Source organism: Lissotriton vulgaris, chromosome 7 (assembly GCF_964263255.1).
Source record: "Lissotriton vulgaris chromosome 7, aLisVul1.2, whole genome shotgun sequence".
NCBI classification, from domain to species: domain Eukaryota; kingdom Metazoa; phylum Chordata; class Amphibia; order Caudata; family Salamandridae; genus Lissotriton; species Lissotriton vulgaris.
In genome coordinates, this window is record NC_141695.1 from 602,207,637 (window position 1) to 602,230,398 (window position 22,762).

Consider the following 22,762-nt stretch of genomic DNA (forward strand, 5'->3'; position numbering starts at 1 on the left):
TTTCGGCAGCCATTTTGTGGTGTATTCAAGTGTTTGACATAGACCAAAGCGCAGATGAAGTTGCTTATTTTTGTAGAAAGATCTAAGTTGAGTTGTTAAATATGGCTGTGGATGAGACTACTTATAGCAGTCAATGATCGTCCATGTGTGACTTCTTTTGCTGAGCTCGTCCTTGTCTCTGTGCCATGACGACCTTCTTAATTGTTTTATTTATTGCGTTCTTAAAGGAGCAGTGGGTCAGAGACAGATCCCACAGCTCTTTTGCTTTCAGCTCCTTCTGCGCCACATCAAGGGCCCAGCACAGTTATTTGAATTTGTCTGAGCGCCAGTTAGGATTTCTTTCCACATCAGAGCGCAATGTGGCTTCGCCTGAAGACTTTAAAAGTGACATATATTTGAGTAATGAGCCTTTTTAGGTCTCGCCTGGAATAGCATCCGAAGGATGCGTCCAGCTGGAGACTTATAGCTGCCCGTCTCGGGGGAATGAGGGACAAGAGGGTGTTACGAGCTTTTCTGCCGGATTTGGGTGCGCGAACGTGCACGTCGGCTCCCTCCACATTCTCAGCAACATGCGTGCGCATACACACACAGACAGACACTCGCACACACACCCTCCCCCCCACAGTCATCGGCCTCTTTTAAATACACACACACGCATACACACACGCATACACACAAGCATACACACAGACTCCAAGACACATACATACACACGCACTCTCACACACATACAGAGACCCCCGCCGCCGCACGCGCACACACATGCCCCCCCGCCCTTGCAGCTCAGCAACAAGGCGAAGCCCCACTCACCGGCTTCCTTGGTGCGGCGGCTCTCCTCTCATCGGCAGCTGCAGGGCTCCTCTATGCCGGTTACCACGGGCTCTCCCTCACTCCTGGGAGCCTCGTGGAAGGTGCCGGCAGCAGGACTTTTCCTCCCTCCATCTCAGGGCGAGTGCACCGGGGCGCAGGGTAGGCTCCTGCCTGCTCCGGTGCTCAAAACAGCCGCGGCTCTTCCGTGGGAGGCGGGGTAGGCTCCCGCCCTCCTACTTCCGGTTTCCGGTTGTCCCGCCCGGCCTGCCTGACTTCCTGGTCGCAGGCCGGCGGCGATGTTCGGTTTGTCCCGGGCTGCTGCAGTGATGCGGGGGGACACACGAGGGGTAGGCTCCCTCAGTGCTTAATTTGTTGACAGGGCCGGGTCTAAAGCATCTCGCACGAGCGCAATTGATGTTTTTAAAATTTACCTTAAGTAGCGCGGCTGGTAAGTTTCGTATTTGCTTTTTCGCTACTTCCTTGTTCCCGAGCAGTCTTCCGTTCCCTGGCATGCCATTTTCCGGGACAGCTTCCTAGCTAAGCGGTAAATCAAAGGGGGTGATTCTAGTAAATGTGTATTGCCACTTATACTGTAAAAGAATATTGTTATGAGCGTTCCTACGTCCGATCGCATGCCTGCCTTCTAAGTCAAGAATTCTGCGAAAGGGGAGTTGGCGGTTGTAGCGTGACCGGTGGGCAGTAGGTAAATCGCCCCCTTCGCCCATCCACAACACAGTCACATAGTCACAAACACACACCTTCGCGCGCAGGCAGTGACGCGCCAATGCAGATAGTGCGGGCTTCGGAGCGCTAGCATCCCTAAAGTGAATTAAAACGAATTAGTGTATATGCATTCTAAGTTCACATCATGTACTGCTGGCAATATAGAAGGAACATTTTAATTCCCGCATCCAGGTGCATGCCCCCTCCTCCTCGGCCTCGTGGCCCGTTTCCTGTGTTTGCACAACTGGGTTCACGTGGTGGGTTCGTTCACACCGGGCGAGAAGTGCGTGCACGTGGCCGCATGGGTGAGGTATGTGTGTGTGGCTTGCATACGAAGTATGTTTGGATTTGTGGAGATGCAGTGTTCAAAGTGACTCCATGCAGAGCTGTTTGTTGTTTGTGTTGTGTAGCTTTACAAGGTGTAATGGGTTGGGTGTACGTAACATATCGTCATACACACAAATATAATTTTTGTTTCTCTGTGAAGAGTGTATTTCTCTGCAGGGCTCGACAAATCATATAAAATGCTCTAGACCTGCAGGTCTAGTAAACAACAAAATCCCCTCGACCTAACTTAAATGAACTTGACCTCAAACTCTGATAACTGAGCAAATGTGACAAGTTAGCAAGATTTAAAAGCATTTTTATTGCTCATTTACTTCGTGAGCAATAAAGATGCCTTTAAATCTTGCTTTCTTGTCACATTTCCTCTGCTTTCAGAGGCAGAGGTCAAGTGTCAAGTTTGTATTCCTACTCGCCAGAAAGGGCGAGTAGGACCTAAAAATAGCTCGTCCTTAATCAAACTCACTCGCAAATGCGAGCGGTCGAGTGAATTTCTCGAGCCCTGCTCTGTATACCAGGTGTCTGTTTGTTTCTTGTTTCTCTTACTGTTACAGTACACGATTTAATATATTCTCCTTTCAATATGTTGTGTGCATATGAATCTCTCTAGTATGGGGGATATTTATTGATGCGTATAAATTATAAGTATTGTTGTGTGTTGATGGGCTTCTCTACGGGCGCCAGGTGTTAGCCATTAATGTTGCATTTGCTGTTTGATCTGTGGTGTGTTCCCTGGAATACAAAGTGGCGTCGTTTAGCTGCTTATTCTATGCGAGTTTTATCTATTGCGTGTCCAACACTGGTGTGGGAGGGATTAAACATCTCTGCATTGCAAATGTTTTGAAAATATGTTTCTTAATAATAAATATATGCTTATGAACTATATGTTGGTTAGCCTGTATGCGTACGTGTGTCTGTATGCAGAGACATGCGTATGCCTGATCCAAAATGTGTATTTCTTTATGGTTTTGTGCCTACAGGAGCTACAAAGTGCTGTTTTTCATGCCCATGGACCTGTTTTCTGAACAGTAACAGAAGGGGGCAAACCTTCACTCACGCCCATGCTGTTCTTGTACCCTTTGGTGGACACTCTGCTGCATGCTATCACAACAAGCTACCTGGCTCGCTTTATCTGCTTATTTACTAGAATATATATTATTTTAAGAACTCACTCTCTGACTGGTAAACGGTGTCTTTCTACAACACCCTGCTGTCTCTGCAAAACATGGCTGTTTCTGCTGTACACAGGGCCCAGTCTGGCCTGATGCAGTATTGTTGAACCGCAGAGTACACCAAGTTTCTGCATTGCACATCAGATGCTGTCTCGGTTTAACATTATGGGTGTAGAAATTTGATTTAGTTACTCGTCATTATCTTGTGGAAAGTTTCCGATTTATTTTTTCCGAGTGCCGTCTCAAGTTTGTAGATGTAGGGCCTGATTCACAGAATGAACTTAAGACTGAATCCTAAACTTACTAATATTTGGTATTCACAGAATGCACTTACTACTTTAGGGATTCACAGATTAAACTTACTACTTTCGGGATTCACAGAATGAACTTACTACTTTCGGTATTCATAGAATAGATTTAAGACTACTAACTTTACGTCCGCACTTGGGCCGTAAATTCCGGCCCGGAGGCGGAGTTTCCGGCTTGGGGGCGGGGCTTACGGCCCGGAGGCGGAGCTTCCGGGCCAGAGGCGGGGCTTGCGGCTTGGAGGCAGAGCTTCCGGCCCGGAGGTGCAGATTTCAGCCATGGCTAAATACCCACCTCTGAGCCGCAAGCTCCGCCTCCAAGCCGCAAGCTCCGCCTACGGCCCGGAAGCTCCGCCTCCGGGTCGTAAGCTCCGCCCCCAAGCGGAAACTCCGCCTCCGGGCCGGAATTTACGGCCCAAGTGCGGACGTAAAGTTAGTAGTCTTAAATCTATTCTGTGGATACCGAAAGTACTAAATTCATTCTGTGAATCCCGAAAGTAGTAAATTTAATCTGTGAATCCCGAAAGTAGTAAGTGCATTCTGTGAATACCAAATAGTAGTAAGTTTAGGATTTAGTCTTAAATTCATTCTGTGAATCCGGCCCGTAGATAAGCATTGCTATTTGTGTGTGGTTGACATTCCCTCCAGAGGATCTGTGCCGCCGCAGGAGGCAAGCCCGTCACTGCACATGGCTTAGAGTGTATATTTTATAGAAAAAGAAATATTGAAGTAATAGCGACGTTTCAAACCACTTTTCTGTTATTAACATACTTGAGGTGCCACAGCACAAAGCAGCCCATCTGTTTGAGTTCTTAAATGGTCTGCTTTGAAGTATGGGTGAGGGCTCATATCTCTGCCTTAAATGTTTTTGTTGCACCTTAACGTGCACGTTAATGCAGTTCTTTTTTGTCTTGAAACTTGTATTAAGTGATGTAATTTGAACTATACTCATACCGCCGGCAGTTTTTTTTGAAGATTCTTGGCATCTCATGATTTTGATAGAAGCCCTCGGGCGTCTTTTACCTGCATATCTGTCAAGTTCTAATTGCACCAGTAAGCAACTTAACCTGTTTATCAAGGTGTTCTACTCTTGCGACCCATCCTTCAACCTTATAGTATTTGTGAAAAAGCTAACACCTGTTGGTATTTACCTGGCGTTGAGTACCTGGTGCACAGTTGGTTCCTGCAGCAGCAGTGTTAACCTGCTATGTTACCTCTGAGGTAAAGAATGATAATTAATATGTCAGCAAGGTGGGTGGACGAGTAAATCCCCTGCTGTTGACATCTGGTGTAATTTGCACATTAGTTTGAATCCCGACATAGGTAAATAGTAATCCCCGTTCTGTAGAGAGTTTAGAAATGACAAAAGTAGTGTGGTACAAAATTCTACCCTAAAACATCGTCCATTGTAGTAGGTAATCCATGTGTGCCACGCTTATCTGCGTGACGCCTCTGAGTAAATAAAAAATCATAATAAAAATAAAAGTAGGTTGTTTCATTGTGTTTTTGTTCCAATAATGTCATATTGGTGTATTTCTCAAGTAAAGTATGGCTGTTATTTTCCAAAGCAGAACACTGAGCACCTGCTAAGGGAGTCTTTGTGGGCCTAGAAAAACAGTAGGATGAGTTGAATGAGAAGCCGAGCCCAGCCGTGACCCGAATATCTGCTGTTGTCAGCCTCATGGCCCTCCAATTTAGAAATGTTTATGAAGGCGCGTTTAGCAACAGGAAATACCCGCGTGCCACGAGGACACAGACTAGAGCGCCATGAAATGGAGCTGTGCTCCTGCTATCCGTCTTCTATCGCATTGTTGCTGGTAAATGTTGTTTGAACCCTGTTCTTAAGCTCACTGAGCAATTTTCTAAGCCCTTCCTATCTTTCTGGCAAAGGCCTAGCCAGGCAAGGGTGTCAGGGGCTGAGAGGTGGCCGAGCCGAGGGTCTGGAATGGCTCATGGCGCACGGAAGTGCACATCAAGGCGCTAAGCAAGCTCCCGAGCAGTTGGAACATTATCATACCAAGGGTGTGTTAATATATTTGAAGTCCAGAACTTCAGGTTGGTGGCTAGGGGGTAGGGGGTGGGAGGGGGGGAGGTCACTCCCACACAGGTCGGAGTCAGGCGCCGTCTTCTCTAGCAGGGCAGAATCTTGCTCCCTATCCCCAAACTCGCCTCGAGCACCCGAACAATGGGACAGTCTCGCCCCACACTCCATCCCTCGCCCCACACTCCATCCCTCTCTCGCCCTCCCTTTATCTATCTCTCTCTCTCGCCCTCCCTCTATCTCTCTCTCGCCCTCCCTCTATCTTTCGCCCTCTCTCTATCTATCTATCGCCCTCACTATCTAGCCTATCACCACAGCATCACTCAGGGGCACCACAACATCACTATGCGCTACCAAAATGCTTATAAGTACAACAGTAACTTACAATATTATTATAATATAATATTATTGCCAACATCGCTTAATATTTTGTAACAGCTATCATCTTGCAAATCATCTTTATACACAAATACAGACTTTGCTAAAAATTTAATGCAACACATTGTCATATACAATGCCAATAACTCAAACTTTAATGCTGCGAGACCTATTGCATTGCAAATGCTTGTTGTGTTAGATTTTGGCTTGTCAGGCCGAATTCAAGTCGAGTCTCAGAAGGCGACACATTCTGGAGAAGATGGAACAGGAGATGGAATACCTTGTTTTGTGCGGAGTTAAGGAAAGCCCCAAACTTTCCTGGAAAGCTTCTGTCTCATAGCAAAGTGTTGGGAAGAACCTGGCCTTTATTACAGTGAGTGCTGCAGGAAGGTCGGGCTTTGTTGTTTTCGATGTATTAATTGAAATGCTGAGATCAAGGAAGCAATTCGTGGTTTCAGTGAGTTAGGATAGTGCGACAGCCGATCTTGTAGTCAGATGCCAAGATATTTATATGATGAGCCTCGAAGAATTGATTGCCCACCCAAAGACCAACTCCCCAAAATGGTTTCTGCATAGGCTCAGCCTGTCATATTTTAACCCACTCACCCCCACACTCACAGCAACGTTTGCACTTTGCACGCACACCAATGTTTGCATTTTGCACTTTATTTCTTTTTTTTCACTCTCAATCAGATTGGTCAGGTCGCAGGATTTCAGACTCTCACATATAGACTGCAACTATGGCTTCTTCTTACTATTGTATAACCACATCTTTGCTCATGGACAAGAATGGTCCTCATCTTTTAATAATTGTTTTATTGCTTAAATTGTTATAGTTTTAACCAGCTAAACAATACATTATCTTAATTGAATTGGACTCCTCTTCTTCTTGATTTCCCTGCTAAAAAGCACAACCTGAGACTTTGTAAATGTATGTAAATGTAAATGTACATGTATTTATATAGCGCAAATCACCGACCCGGTATCTAAGCGCTTGCTTAGGGAACCCGTCCTGGTATTCCTCTGTGAATTAACCCCGGCAGGGTATCCACAAGGTGAAAGCCAGGCATCCCACCGCGAGGGGCCGTTGTGGAGATTAAGCAAGCTATTGCCCAGAGTCGCAGAGTGTGAACCCAAGAATCGAGTAGGCACCGGAGCGAGAATTGACTGCGTCTTGGTGTGTACTTAGATTCACCAAGAAGAGATTAAAAGGAATTGTTGCTAAGACGCAGCCTTGCATCAAGCCTCTCTTTATTGGAATTTTAGGAATGTTTAGACTTTGTTTATCCTTCTTGAATAGATTGTTAATAAAAAAGAATGTTCAGTGATGAGGGTCAGTAGATTTAGGCTATTTTGTTGTTGCACTGTTTTTCCAGTTGGATAAAAGTAACACTAACAGTGAAAGTGATGGATAATTAGCATTTTTGCTGTATAATTTACTCTTCTTTGCTACATAATTCTAGTAGCCTTGACCGTGTTAAAGCTCAGAGTAGTTTGGGCTGTCATTATGACGATGAAATCGTTTTTCCACATTTAATGTGAAATATTCAATATTTCATGGTTCCTTGTAAACAAGTTTTTATAGCACTGTAATTTGTGCAGTACAATCACCAAAACATGTAATATAATAATATATTTTAATATGTGAGGAGATTCTTATACACACAATTCTGCTTTTCCTTCAGTGCAGATCCCTCTGCATGACGTGAGGGCAGAGTGGGAGAGAACCATTGGACCACTTCACCTACAGCGTACTGCAGAGCATTATGGGATATATCGTGATTTGTTTGATGCTGCTACATTCGTCCCACGAGTGCCTCTGCGAGTTGAGTACAGCCAGGACCAACAGTGGGTCATGCCAGTATATCATGGGAACGTTGTTAACCCCTCCGAGGTAACTATCACATGGGAAATAATGATGTTGATGTCAAACGTTCTTGTATAGCGCACAACTCACCGTGAGGTCTCATGCCTGATGTACATTGGTTATAATGTTGTATGGGTCATGACTACACTAGCTGTGTAATATTTTATTTATTTTATTTAGATGATTTATAAAGCGCCTGAATCGCCCCACATGGGGTATCTCCGCGCTGAAGACAGTGGAGGCAAGAAATCACATCTAGAAATCATATCATTTAGAACAGAAAAGCCTTCAGTTTCTTCCTAAAGCTAAAATAGTTGTGGGTGAGACGTAGTGCCTCGGGGAGCTGATTCTACATTTTGGGCGCCAGATGGGAGAAAGCTTTCCCTCCCCACTTAGTTTTCTTGAAGCGGGGAAAGACCAGAAGGCCTTTGCCTTCTGAGCGGAGCCTGCGCGATGGAGTATAAGTAGTCCGTTTATTGGATAGATATGTTGGGCCAAGCTGATGGAGACCTTTGAAGACTATGCAGCAAATTTTTAAATGGATACGCTTACGGATGGAGAGCCAGTGTAGTTTATGAAGGAGAGGGAGGGAAGGGGTGCGACAAGGGGTGTTTGTGACCAAACGAGCTGCTGTATTTTGGACTACCTGTAGAGTCTGTAGGGCAGAATCTTTGGCAGAGATGAGGAGGGCGTTGCTAAAATCCAGACGGGTCAGACCAAGGCATGTATAAGAGTCTTGCGGGTTGCAAGAGGAAGAAAGTGAAAAACTTTCCGCAGAAGGCTGAGGGCATGGAAGCAGGAGCGTTTAATGGATGCTATATGCTCCTCCATGTTTAGCTTGTTGTCAACCAGTACCCCTAAGTTCTTTAATACCGATTTCGGGGTTCGGGCTGTCCCTAGTTCTTCTGGCCACCAGCTCGGGGACCAACTGGTGACTGCTTCCGTGAATAGCATAATTTCCGTTTTGCTAGCGTTAAGCTGAAGGAAATTCTGATTTATCCATGCCATGATTTTGAGCATGCCTTCAGAGAAAGTTTCTTGAATATTAGGTGCATCAGTGTCATAGGCCAGGAGCAGCTGTGTGTCATCTGCGTAGGATACTGGGCTAAACCCAATCTTCCTAAGCAGCACGGCCAGAGGGGCAATATAGACATTTAAAGGGGTAGGGCTAAGACAAGAGCCCTGTGGGACGCCTTTGGTAACAGAGGTTGTCTTAGCTTTGAAGGGGCCCAGATTAACGGTTTGGGCTCGATCCTGGAGGAAGTTAGTGAGCCATTCCAAAGCGGAGTCTTGTATGCCAATGGTGTGCAGTCTATCTAAGAGGATCCGGTGTGAGATGGTATCAAAAGCGGCAGATAGGTCGAGCAGTATGAGAATAACTGCTCGACCCTCATCTGCCTGCAATCTAATATCATCCAGAACCTTAACCAAGGTGGATTCCGTACTGTAACAGAAGCGGAAACCCGACTGGGTGTGGTCAAGACTATTGGAGATCTCAATAAAAGATGAAAGATATTTATTAATATGTTTCTCCAGCAACTTGCTGTATAATGGGAGCAAGGAGGTGGGCCGATAGTTCGTGATCACATCCGGTGAAAGTTTTTTTTTTTTTCTAATTGGCATGACTTGTGCGTCTTTCCATTCCTTCGGGAGTTTGCCCTCAGTGATTGACCTATTGAGGATAACCCCCAGGGGACCTGCCAATTCCGATGCAAGGGTTTTTAGAATTTTTGCCGGAATCAGATCTTTAGGGGAGCCTGACTTATCTGATTTAAGGAGAATTTCAGTTTCTTCTAATGTGAGAAGGGGAAACGTCCTTAGGGAGGGTTGGAGGTGCGCAGGGAAACCACTAGATGGCATATCTGTATCTAAATCTCGGGGACTGGGGGAGGAAAATTTGGAGTAAATATCCTCGATCTTCTGAGTCAGATGATTGGCGATGTTATCACAGAGTAGTTGGGACGGTTCGTCCTCCGGGCTGCAGGCTTTAGGGTTAACTAAAGAGTTGAGAGACTGAAAAAGCGCTTTGGTGGTATTGTCAGCTTGCTCCAATTGTAGTGCTATGTGCTTTTTATGGGTATTTCTAAGATTCTTGTGGTAATTTCTCAACTTCTCTTTGAAATTATCTCTATCTGATTGTACCTTGGAACGACTACCATGGAGCTTGGGGGCGACGTGCTAAGGTGGAAGCCTTTTTTATGGGAATTGTGGCATCTAGCGAGAGATTAATAGCCTTGTGAAAAGTTTTGAGGTGCTCCTCGACTGTGCTATCGGATGACTGTGGGGAAGCATGAAATGCTTCAGCAAAGGCTACCAGCGAGAGTTTGTGCCATTGCCTGAAACTACGAGTGCCTGTTTTTTTGTTAGGTTCATTCGCCCTAGGTCCCACTAGATCATTCGCCCTAGGTCCCACTAGATCAAATGTGATCATGTGATGATCCGACCAGGTTAAAGGGAGCGTTTGTTTGTAGATTAAATCCCGGGAGTTTGAAGTACTTGGTCTAATGTGTGACCTGCATTCTGTGAGGGTACGTTGTTTTTTTTTTTTTATCAGGCCAAGAGGAGATACTTCTCTAAAAAAATGCAGGGTCCCAGAGAATACGTGCTCACGATCTACTCCCTGTACCTGATCCCTAACCTGAAGAGTGGTATTCCGTATGGGTTTTACCCTTTCATTTTCCTCATCCTGGAACACCCAGGGCAGGAGATCAACAGACATAACCGAATACTGCCCTCTTTTCAGTGGTTGTCAGCAGACTATCAAATTCTGCGCTAGTTGTGTTTAAATAGTACAGGAGGCAAGTGAATCCGCAGACTGCAGTGTGCTGCCAGGCCGAGACGTGGAGCACGTAGCGCGGCAGGCCAAGCCGAGTAGACCCGATTGCACTACACTCGGAGCCTTGGACTACTAACAGCAGCCGGTGCCTTACGAGGTCGACGCACATCATCCCTGCTACAAGGAGGCTGGCACGGTAGGCTGCGGGAGGCTGTTGAGCACGTCGGTTTCTCAGACCCTTGCCCCCCGGGGGGTGGCTGGCGCTGAGTCCCTGCGGGCGGGGGGACGGGCGCGCCGGCCGACGCGCTGTATTGTGCCTGAGCACATCCACGAACAGTGCTGCAGTGACCGGCTGACACGCACATAAGTGAAGTGCTCGTGCAGGCTAGACACCAGGAGAGCTGGGACCGCCCTACCTGCACGTCGAAACTTCAAAAAGCACAAATGGGTCGGGAGGTATCAATTTCCAATATTTAAATGACAAGGGACTCCAAATTCCCTTATAATCAGAACAGAAAGTCTCCACACCAATTTTAATTTACATCAATGATTGCATACCTATTCATAAGCAGGATTACCAATTTTATTTATAGTAATCCATCATACTAGTAAATGCTTTTGGATAATCATATCAATAACATAAAATTTACAGACACACACACACATATATATATATATATATATATATATATATATATATATATATATATATATATATATATATACACACACACACATATATCTGCAACAAATATGTACAACTGATGAATCATGTCGACGCGGACGCGTTTCAGCCTCCAGGTATCTTGGCCTCCTCAGTACGAAGGTGAAATGAAAAAGTCTGATATCCAGCTCTCTGTTGGACTTATAATTACTGTTGGGCAATTCAAAGGTCCATTTCTTAACAGCAGAGAGAAAAAGTCTCAGCCAATGGGCGCCCTACTCGGGAAAATCTCTTCCCTTTCGCGACGGTCTCCCGATTCTGATTCCTAAATTATTTGGGAACGGCACTTGCTCCTTACTCCTACCAGACGTGCCTGCACGTCGGTCAAGGACACTGCTACAGCCGGGAATTGACAGCGCACGGGCCTGGATGTGGGTAACTTGGGACGGCGGCTTGATGTGTGGGATCTCAGGTACTGATGAAGACACATGCTACTGGACAGTCCTAAAGCAGGAGATAAGACCCCTGAACACACACCCTCTTAAAATAAAATCGCCTACTACTACATATCATGCTCCCACTTACACCCGCATGAATTGAAAGCCGCATGGTCTGTTGTGACACTGTGGGATAGTAATGCCTGGAGGCCGCAGCAGCACGCCCATATGGGGCCACAGGGACCGGACATCTAATACTGCGCTAGGGTCCCACTAGTCAAGAACACTGGCAGCGACTGCGTTGCAGTCAAGGGAGCGGCAGGGCATCCATACTGCAGCCCAACCCACGTAGAAAGCAATAAAAAAGCCCTTGTGAACGTGGATGGAAGACTCAGTGGCGCATCAATAGGGAACTCAGGTGAGCTGAACGGTGACATACAAGTGCTGGTCATCTGGGCTGTGCCCTGCTGATGTGCCTCTGACCTGAGGTATTGAACACTGAGAGGCCTTCTCATAGTTGAGGCTACTAGACAGACTGCACTACTGATGGAATATGGGGAAGACGGACAGCACCCAACCGAAAATAAACTTTGATCAAGCTAAAAAAACAACAAGATCTACCTATTGGTGATCAATTGGTGATCAATCTGTATCTCCACTTGCGCCGGAAGCCACAGGAGGGATAACAAATGACGACATACAATCCATGTTCTCTACAATTCTGGCCGCACTCACCAATATAGACTCACCGACATATAGGGTAGACAGGATGTCCAAAAGACTTGACAAACATATAGAACGCATTGATATGGCGGAAGGGAGAATATCTGAGACAGAAGACTCTCAAGTGCAACTGGAAGCGAAGCAAACGAAGATAGAGAGACAACTGGCGGCAATGACGGCAAAGTCTGAGGATTTGGAAGCCCGGTCGAGGATGAGCAACATCTGTTTGATGGGAATTTCGGAAACGACAAACACAGGCCCAATGGAACAATATGTTGAAAGGCTGCTGATTTCTATGCTGGGAAGGGACACTTTTTCAGAGGTGTTTATTGTCGAGAGAGCCCATTGATCATTGGCGCCTAAACCCCCTACTGGATCCAGACCGCGACCAATCATTGCCAAAATCCTGAACTACAGGGACTGTAACGCTGCACTGCGCAAAGCCAGAGAACTGGGGAAACTGTCACACAAGGGTATGGACATCTCCATATACCCAGACTTTACTTCGGCGGTGCAGGAGGCGCAGAAGAAATTTGAAACTGAGAGAGATGAACATTCCTTACGCCATGCTATACCCGGCCAGACTCGAGGTCACCATCGAAGGTAAGACGCGGATTTTCAATGAACCATCGGATGTGCAGAAGCTTCACCAGCAGAAAGGACAATTGGGCACGCGGAGGAGGTCGCCGAGAGGAGAACATGGGGAACAGGCCACAGTGTCGGATGTCGAATGACCTGGACTTACCAGACACACACTGGATGTTGCTGAGACACAACTACATGCAGTGGAGAGAGACTATATCCAGAAGTCGATGGACGACTGGAGCTAGAATGCAGGACAATCCGGATATGCAAAGACAGATAAGTTGGCGGCCGCTATGTCTAATTATAATCTAAATGTGCCATACTATGTAGCGAGTGCATTTTATATTGACTGTATTGGGCCGGCGCTTCTGCCTACATGGTTCCATACAAACTGAAGAATGTTGATGTTAATTGTTGAAGTGATGCTGTAACTGGGAGGGCGTAGTCCCATGTGGCCTGGGCTACAAGTAAGTAGAAGGCAGCTCTGGCCCAGCGCGTGAACCGCACTGATTGTTATAATCTTCCTTCTTTGTTTTCTTTGAAGATATGTTGGCTATGGTTCAATGGGATGTCTCCACTAGTTTTGGAGTAGTGGAGTGGGAGGTGGGAGTAAGGGGTAAGCAGAAAAATCCAACAAGCGACACGATAGCAGACGGATTCGTGACAGACACTAGCAGACACCATATACACATGCATGGGACAACTAACGACTTAATAACAAATAGGTGACGCCTTAAAACAACGTAGACCACTGGCGCTCCTCATGGAACGTAAGAGGCCTGCATAACCCACAGAAAATACGTAAGGTACTGGCATACCTGGACAGACACAAAATAGATGTGGATTGTCTGCAGGAAACACATCTTACTGACACTAGGGAAAAGCAAATTGGAGCGAAATGGGCCTCCTTCAGACTGACGTCGTCCTAGTCCTCCTGCGCTAGAGGTGTCCTGATATGGGTGAAACACACAACACCATTTACGCTGATAAAATCTACACGCAACGATCAGGGACGCTATGTGACACTACAGGGGAATTATGGGGGCACAGCGATGACCATAGTAAACGTATATGGCCCAAACACAGATGATCCCTTTTTTATGCTAGAATTTGGACACAACTAAATGATTTCCAACCTGGAACTATCCTCTGGGGAGGTGATTTCAATACATGCTTGGACCCCACATTGGATAGATCGACAGGACTAGATAGATATGGTAAACAGTCGGCTAAGGTTATACGGTAAGGGATGGCGGACTGGGATTTAATAGACATATGGAGACAGAGAAACCATGGTACATGTTTCTCGTCAACACACCTCACGTGGTCTAGAATAGACTACTGGTTAGTAAAGCAGGATATATGCACGTGGACTACTGAGGTGGCGCACCTGCCTAAGACATTATCTGACCATGCACCGGTCCGAATTCAACTAGAAATCTCGACACACGCTCCGAGACAATTTACATGGAGGCTGAGACAGACAGCATTACAAGATCAGGTATTCCGTGGGGATCTCCACCAGGCCATACTAACCTACTTTGAGCAAAACACCGGCTTTATCCAGAGTACTAGGATCCTATGGGAGGCTTTCAAAGTCACTATACGGGGTCACTGTATAAGGGCACAGGCAGGTATATTGAAAGATATTCAGAGACAGCTAGAGAAAATTGAGACTGACATTAGCGAATTGGAGCGCAAATATGAAGAAACCCAAAATGACACGATATTGGCAGAAATTAGGAAACCCGTTGATAAATACAATGAATATGCAGAGGATGAGGTTAAATATATTTCACACAAATACATAGCTCGAAACTACGGTGAGGGAGGCAGGCCTGGCAGAGCACTGTCATATAAAATCAGACCAACTCATACCACAACATTTATCACGCAGATCCAAGACGAACAGGACGATCCAATATATGACACACCGACCACATTGACATGCTTCACTAAATATTACGCTCAATTATACACGGCCCGGATATCGGCCTCCACTTCAGATATGCGGGAATATCTGAATGACAAAGAGTTGGCATGGTTATCTGACACTCACAGAAAATACTTCTGCTTCCCTATCTCTAAAGATTAAATAATAGACGCATTTAATTCTCTCCGCAATAATAAAGCTCCCGGACTTGATGGACTCCCGGGAGAGTTCTACAAGGAAAACAGGGATATAGTAGTCGGATATTTCGCAGAAATGCTTGAGGAAGCATATGAAGAGGGCGCGTTGCCGGCCACGCTAAGCGAGGCTCTTCTGATAGCACTCCCGAAACCAGGAAAGATCCCAAAGTATGCGAATCCTACAGGCCCCTATCCCTAATAAATATTGACGCAAAAATCTTAGCTAAAATAATTGCGAATAGAATACAACCACTTCTCTGTAACAGTTACTACCGGACCAAGCAGGCTTCATGACAATGCGATCTACTACCCCACAACCTTCGCACAATATTCTCGCTCTACCACCAATTGGACCTGGAGGTGCCAGCAGCTGCAACCTTATTGGACGCCGCTAAGGCGTTTGACTCCGTGGAGTGGGCCTTTATGTTTGTCACTCTTCGTAAGATAGGATTCCCTGAACCCTTTTTAAAATGGATCTTCCTACTCTAAACGTCACCCAAAGCACGAGTGAGGATAAATGGATCCACATCTGAACCCATAGTAATTACCCATAGTAATTATACGTGGTACTAGACAGGGGTGCCCACTATCACCAATGCTTTTTGCTCTAACTTGAGCCACAGGCTTGCAAAATTCGCCTAAAGCATTCTGCAACTGCTTTACAATTTGATTTGACCTCAGACCAATTGGTATAGCCCTATACACAGATGACATGGTTCTGTATACCACACATCTGGATAGGAATCTAAATCTACTCATTAAAGAATATGTTAAGTATTAAAATTATGCTGGCCTCCGCATAACTTGGGATAAATCTGTTGTGATACCTCTTACCGAGAGCACATCAGAACCCGAGCTAGAATTCCCCCTGAATTGGCACACAGACCCGGTTAAGTACCTAAGGATCTGGATACACAGAGATTCAGAGATAGTCATTAGGGAAAACTATGGAAAAGCAATGGCAAGACTAGAGGACCAAATAGACAAATGGATATGTCCTTTTCAATGGCGGACAGGATAGCTCTTCAGAAAATGATCATTTTGCCTAGGTTCCTGTATCTGTTCTGGAACATACCAATTTGGCTGAACCAGGCCTTCTTTGATAGATTACGCTCTGCCCTTCCAAGACTAACATGGGCTGGTAAACAGGCTTGGGCAAGTTGGAAAGTACTTACACAACCATACCACCTGGGTGGGTTTGAGGCACCAGATTTTCAGTTATACTATCTTTGTGCGCAGGCACAACATGCACACTATTGGAGGAAACCACACGCATACATACCGCACATTGCAGTGGAACAAGACAGCATTTCTCTTATGCCTTTGACAGCGCTACTAGCCAACCAAATTCGTTATACGTCAGGAGACATAATACACACCGCTAAGTGCACCTCGAGAGCGTGGCACGCGCTGGCACACAGGGCACACAAGCTACCGATATATGCGCGTGCACTACCCATGGCCAAACATCCCAACCTTACTGTAACTCAGGAACAGAAAATGCAAGCTTTGTTAGCAGAGATGGGACTAAACACCATGGGTCAACTATTTCCCCATAACACATTTATTAAATGGACGGATCTCTCCCTATGTGCACACCAGCTTCCAATGAAAAATGTTGCGTATTTACGACTGCGCACTGCTGTGAGGTCGCTTTATAGCAACTTTCCGGCTGAGCCTGAACAATTGTCTACACTACAAATATTATTAACGGGTCCCACCCGAAAGAATTTGGTAACTCGACTTTATACAGCTGCTCAGGATGAACAGGCGGAAAAGCCTGAAGCAGCGCAAAGCAGTTGGGAAAGGTCAATGGGTATCTAAATTGAAGAACATGACTGGCAATACAGCTGTACAAAACTCACGCTCCTTACGTCCAATTGTAACTTACACGTTGTATATTTCAAGTTCATCCATCAACTGTATTATACACCAGCTAAGCTACACAGACTGGGCCTTAGAGACACGGACGCCTGCCTTGGGTGCAAAGCACCAGGCGAGGACTTTTTACACGTATCATGGTCATGCCCAAACCTGAAGATATACTGGGACAAAGTCACTACTGCATTAATTGGTATGTTATCGGAACACATCCCAAACATCCCCTTGGTGTGTATATTGGGAGCTAAAAAACTTAAATACGCTAGACGCAGGAAATTCTTAGCTGTAGCTTTACTACTTTCAAAGAGACTCGTAGCGATCAGATGGGGGAACCAAAGACCGCCACGACTGAAAAACTGGATCAAAGATATGACCTATTGCAAAGAAATGTTAGAGACTTATGCGCAAGACATCCCACAAGCCTCCAACCTAGAGACTTCTGGAAACCACTTGTGCAATATTTGCAAGACACTACCGAACCAGGGACATGAATTGACAATTACAACTGACATTGATGCTACAGGGCCTAGACGAGGACTTATGCAGATTCGTATGGAGTGGGAGAAATGTAGAGAAGCCACAGTAAGGGGTTACGCAGTTGCATAGAAATACTTCACTGTCCATGGACATCAATAAGGAGAAACAGTTAATGATAATGTGTGTAACTTATATTGTAACCAAAGAATAAATTGTCCCCGAGCACAGATATGCAATTTCTTATATTTGTTTCAAGAGAAAAGATAGCCACAATCAAATCAATGTTCTTTCAAAGTTCATCGAATCAAGTTCCTTTAATTTCCATTTCTTTTCTCTTCATATATCAGAAAATTCTTCACAGTCTTCTTCAAGTTCGTACAGAATGTAGCCAATAGATCAAAAAACCAGTGCCAGCACGTGTTTCGTCAGAGGGTACAATAACCCAAATGACTTCTTCAGGGCAAAAATTTAATCCAAATGTCAAATCATACGGGCCAATTCCAGAAGACAGTTGTTCCACAATTATTGATTAGAACTCAGGGGTTCGTTTCCAATAATAGTAATTATTGGAAACAAACCCCTACTTACGACGTGAGGAGTACTCTCCCTGATCTTAACCATACATCTTCCTATATGACGAATTCTGAGATAGAATATGGACTGAGTTTGAAAGAACATTGATTTGATTGTGGCTATCTTTTCTCTTGAAACAAATATAAGAAATTGCATATCTGTGCTCGGGGACAATTTATTCTTTGTCGTTGAATTCTCTGTTTTCAGAGGACTCTTTTTGGGGACGCAGGTGGCCGCTTTCCCCTGTTCCCTTGAACCATCTTATTAGGAGTATACCAATTTAGTTGTTGTTGCGCAAGAGCTACCCAGCCACTGTCTGTTCTGTTTTATATTGTAACCAATGAGTGTCAAATGTACCAACAAACCTGAAAATTGTATAATGCTGTTTACTGTGTAACTGCTTGTCGAAAGAAAAAATAAATACTAAAAAAAAAAAAAAATTGTACAGGAGGTGAATAGCGAAATGTAGTTGATGCAGCAGGTGAAATTGCAAGGTATTGTTTCTTAGGTATTTTTGGGAGCCCTGACTATGAGAGCGTCATGAATTAGTGAGGCTTCTACCATAGACAGAAACTGGTGTGCAACCCATCCACTGTGAGTGATTCTAGGCACTTGTATGTGGATAAGGTAGTTCTGGGAGATTAAGCATTTGTATTCCAGATAAGCAAAATCGCAGCTCATGTTACTCCTCAAAATCAGATCAGTACTCTCCACAAACCAGGAACATAAAGCAAAAGATTGCAACAAAAATCTAAGAATATAGATGTACTTTCACCTCCACTTCGCTGCTGCTTTGGTCAGATCAATGCTATGAGCAGCAGTCGTTTTAGACCATAATGCAAGAAGTACTTTACTACAGGACTTGGGATTTAATTTGACGTAGGTGAATGCACCACAGGAGGTGATTGGATGGGGAGTCAAATGGGATCTTATGATGTTGAAGTATTTGGACATCAAGATCTATCACGGGTACAAAGATATTACAGAAAGAATTGTGGGGAGCGCTCGAAAGGCACTGAAGGGCAACGTCTCATTCTGGCGCATGCTGAATATCCCAATAATGATCAGAGTAGTGCTGTCTAAAATGGTGATTCTCCCCCACATTTTGTATTTGTTTATGAACCTCCCAATGTGGATTCCTGAGTCCTGGTTTTTGGTTCAGAGCCATGATCATCTTAGTTGGAGAGCTGATCTGAGACTAATGAAGGCTGAAGACATCTCTCCACATATTACAAGGCACCTTCAAAGAGGGCAAAATGGAAGTCCTAGGTTTTGAGCTTCACTATGCTGCAGCACCAGTGCAGTGAGTGGCCAGATGGCTGGATGGTATGAGACATGAAGAGCTGGGATATGTTGGAGAAACTCAGCGTGAGAACACTTAAAGCCATCCTTCTGGGGACAAGAATATAATATGTTGGTATCCAAACCTTCTCTCACAGCATTGTTCAATTGGAAAAACAATAGTCGAGGAAACCTGGCAGAGACCGTTGTAAGCTCCAGCACTACCTCTGGCGGGTTTCCCCTCACCCAGTGGAGAGTATTTTACAGCCCAGAGAATCGAGAGGTCAACGGAAACAGGGATACTCACTGTGGGTGATTACAATAATAAAGGGGTGGTGTGCAGACGCCCCTCTAGTTGAAGAGGATGGCTTATCTGAGTCGCAGTTTCTAACGTACAACGCATTTGTATGTGCACTGTCTCACTGACAGGGGAAGGGCAAACAGAACTTCCCAAACATGATGTTTTACGGGTATTTATAAGGTTTAAGGAAGGGCGAAAGGTAATATCCTGGATATATAAAACTGCACTGTCCATGAGAATAGACACTAGGGCAAAAGTGAGAACTTCATTGGAGGGGGTGAGTTGCTGGATAAAAAATGGACCACAGTCCTACAATATCCTCACAGGTGTCCAAGAACTACAGGTTCAGGTACCCACAGCTCAATTACCTTCATACCACCTATCTTAACACAGCACAGGTTAAACACAATAGCAGGAACTGAAGATAAAATGTGCACTTAGTGTTTGCTGAAAGATGTAGACATTATGCACATGGTCTGCAATTGCCCAGTTATTGCAGCCTATTGACTGTAAGTAATAATCAACTTGGACCACACTGTATGCATGACGAATTTAAATGAAATGGACACATGCTTACTAGGCCTATATGCCCGTCCACAGAAACTGAAGGTGGGCTCCATATTCCTTGGCCTGGAGCTAGTGATAGCGAAGTGAGCAATAGCAAAGCACTGGAGATCACAAGTGGGTCCTCCCCATAGCAGATGGAAGGCAGAAGTTGAGAGATGGGATATCATAGAGGAGCCGTATTAATGGCTGAAGAAAGAAGAGGTGTGCGCAGGGGATGTGCTGGCATTTTCCCATGGTTAGAAGCATAAGTTGTGCGATGTATCTATTGATTACACAGAGCATTTTTACTAGATTAAAAGAGACTAAATACTCGTTCAGGGAATGTGTGCTGGAATGGGTTGGGCATCAATTTTTTAAATGTATATAAAGTTGTGATTGAAAGCCTAATTTTATCATAGCTAACCGGATAGACACTGTATCAAGAATGAGATACTGCAAGTTCGCCATGAGGAGTGGGCTGCTAAAGTGAAAGATATATGTATTAAACCACAAAAATATAGCTGCATGATAAGAAAATGTACAGATAAAAGTTAAATTGTAAAAACAATAAAAATATATATTTTTTTAATTGAAAATAATTTGACGTAGGTGATGGCTAAGCTGAAGTATCAGTATATTATCCAGATGGAGGTGGGTGCAGTATTGAGCTCTTTTTTTCTACTAAGGCACTTGACTACAAGCAAACGCCCCAAGTGCTCTAAGCCAGAGTGTGCCAGGCAGGATGCATTTGAGGCAGGGTTTAGATGTCCACTTACTACTTAAATGGGTTCCATTTATATTAATTGTATTGTTTTGTTTTTGTGCAGAGCATTTGTCACAGTGAAAATATTTTCACAATAAGTGTCTTTTCATTCCCCGCTGCAAACCCAAGAGTGGCCCTGCTTTTCCAGTCCTCCATGTTTTTCAGTCCCAAACAAATTTACACCATTGCTTTCTGCAAGAGAAGATGCCATATATGTCTCCTCTGGAGATGGTGATGTTTCTTGGGAGTTGATGAAAAACTGTTTTATTGGTCCTAGAGAGATTGTTTGAAAGACTAATTTCAGCTCGGGCACTAGTTCCTAAAGGGAGATGTATTCTTGAACTTACGCAAGGTAAATCTCCCTCTGTGGTACAGTGTCTCTCATTCTGAAGCTCCGTTCTATATGGAGATTCCCAGGAAGTCTCTCCATTGACTACAGGACAAGCATGATTTCTCCCAGTTACGAAATGCAGGTCTGTTTAGAATTGATCTCCAGCCTAAATTGGTCCTGGAGAATACTCTCTCTGTCCTACTTGTGAGTAGCAGTTCACACTTATTGTATCTTTTCTTGTTTTCCTGAGAAAGGATGATAGGACGACCTCCCCTAGCTATCTCGCTCCGTGCTCCAAGTTAACTGAGAGGAAAATGAGGTGCTGGGAAATGTACTTAATACTACTTTGCATAGCAATATAAAAAGATAGGCAGAGATGGGGTACCTTGGAAGAAGAAAAAGCAAAATGTGGTTTGTTTGGAAAATGTACAAAGACTAACGAAACACAGCACTAGATGCAAATACAGGCGCCTTGAAAAAAAATGGGAACATGGCAAAAATTACTCTAACAACGTGGAGGAGACACGAATGCTGAGACAAAATGAGGGTTTGAAATGGGCCCATTATATAGTGTGATAGTTCTTACTCTTGTCAACAAACCCTAGTGGTGTTTTTCCTTCGTAATTTATTAGAAAGTCATATACTTAAAATTGTATTTCCTGATGCATATTGCAATGTAATTCCTTCCTCCAGCCACTAGAGAACTCACTGACTAAATATATCTCTGTTTAGTCCTTCTTGATGTCTCACCTAAAACAGCGCACATGCGGTGTCGCTTGCAAAAGATATTGTATACAACATGGGGCTTGGAGCCCACCTATTGATTACCATTCATTGACTTCACTGTCACTCTTATTTGCTGCCTTCTAATTGGCTAACATATGCCAGCTTCACTTCCTCTTCTTTTATCTGGAGCATGGACCAAATACTGATTGCTTCATATTGATGACTGTTCTTCTGCTGCTCGTGCTCTGATTGAGGTGCTATTTTCTTCTTCACCTTTCGTCCTTGTCCGTGTTTCTTCTTGCTCCCGCACCCTTGCCCATGTTGCTTCTTTCCCTTTCAGCCACTCCCATGTCAGTGATGCTTCTTCCCTCAAACCCCCACTCAACTCTCCTGTTGTCCATGTTTCTTTATATCCCACCCCCTACCCTCCCATTGTCCTGTTGCTTCCCTCCCTCCCTCAACCCTCCTGTTGTCTTTGTTGCTACTTCCCTCCCACCCTCCCCATTGTCTGTGTTACCGCCCCCACCCACCATAAGAAAGAAAGCACTATGACACGTCTATCATTTTCTGTACTGTCTCTATGCCTCTCACCCCCATCCCATTGTCCTCTCACTCCCACCCTCCCTCCTGTTGTCAATGTTGCACTCCCACACTGCGCAATTAAGACAAAAAAAACTACTTTGACGCGCACAGCACTGGCTACTTCATAGCTTCTTTTAGTACCCTCCTGAGTCTATTGTTCTTTAAAAAAACAAAAAACTTTAAGGGGCTTTGAGTCCACTTCAACTTTATTCTCATTTCCTTGCTTCTCATAGATCAGCGGGTCCTGAGCTCACTTCCTCTTCTGTGTTTCTACTTTCAAGTTCCTCCCTAAAGTAGTTTCGACATTGCATGTGAATCAAACAATTGAGCTACCAGTGTTCTTTCCTA

The 22,762-nt window shown here is 44.7% G+C and overlaps 1 protein-coding gene across 1 annotated transcript in view; it reads left to right on the top strand.

The window, feature by feature from the left end:
• MRPL38 (mitochondrial ribosomal protein L38) overlaps window positions 1-22,762 on the top strand; it is an 88,361-nt gene that overhangs the window by 46,344 nt on the left and 19,255 nt on the right. Inside the window, exon 4 of the mRNA XM_086930723.1 lies at window positions 7,457-7,665. Within this exon, the coding sequence (XP_086786849.1) occupies window positions 7,457-7,665 (209 nt within the window). The remainder of the gene's footprint in view (window positions 1-7,456; window positions 7,666-22,762) is intronic.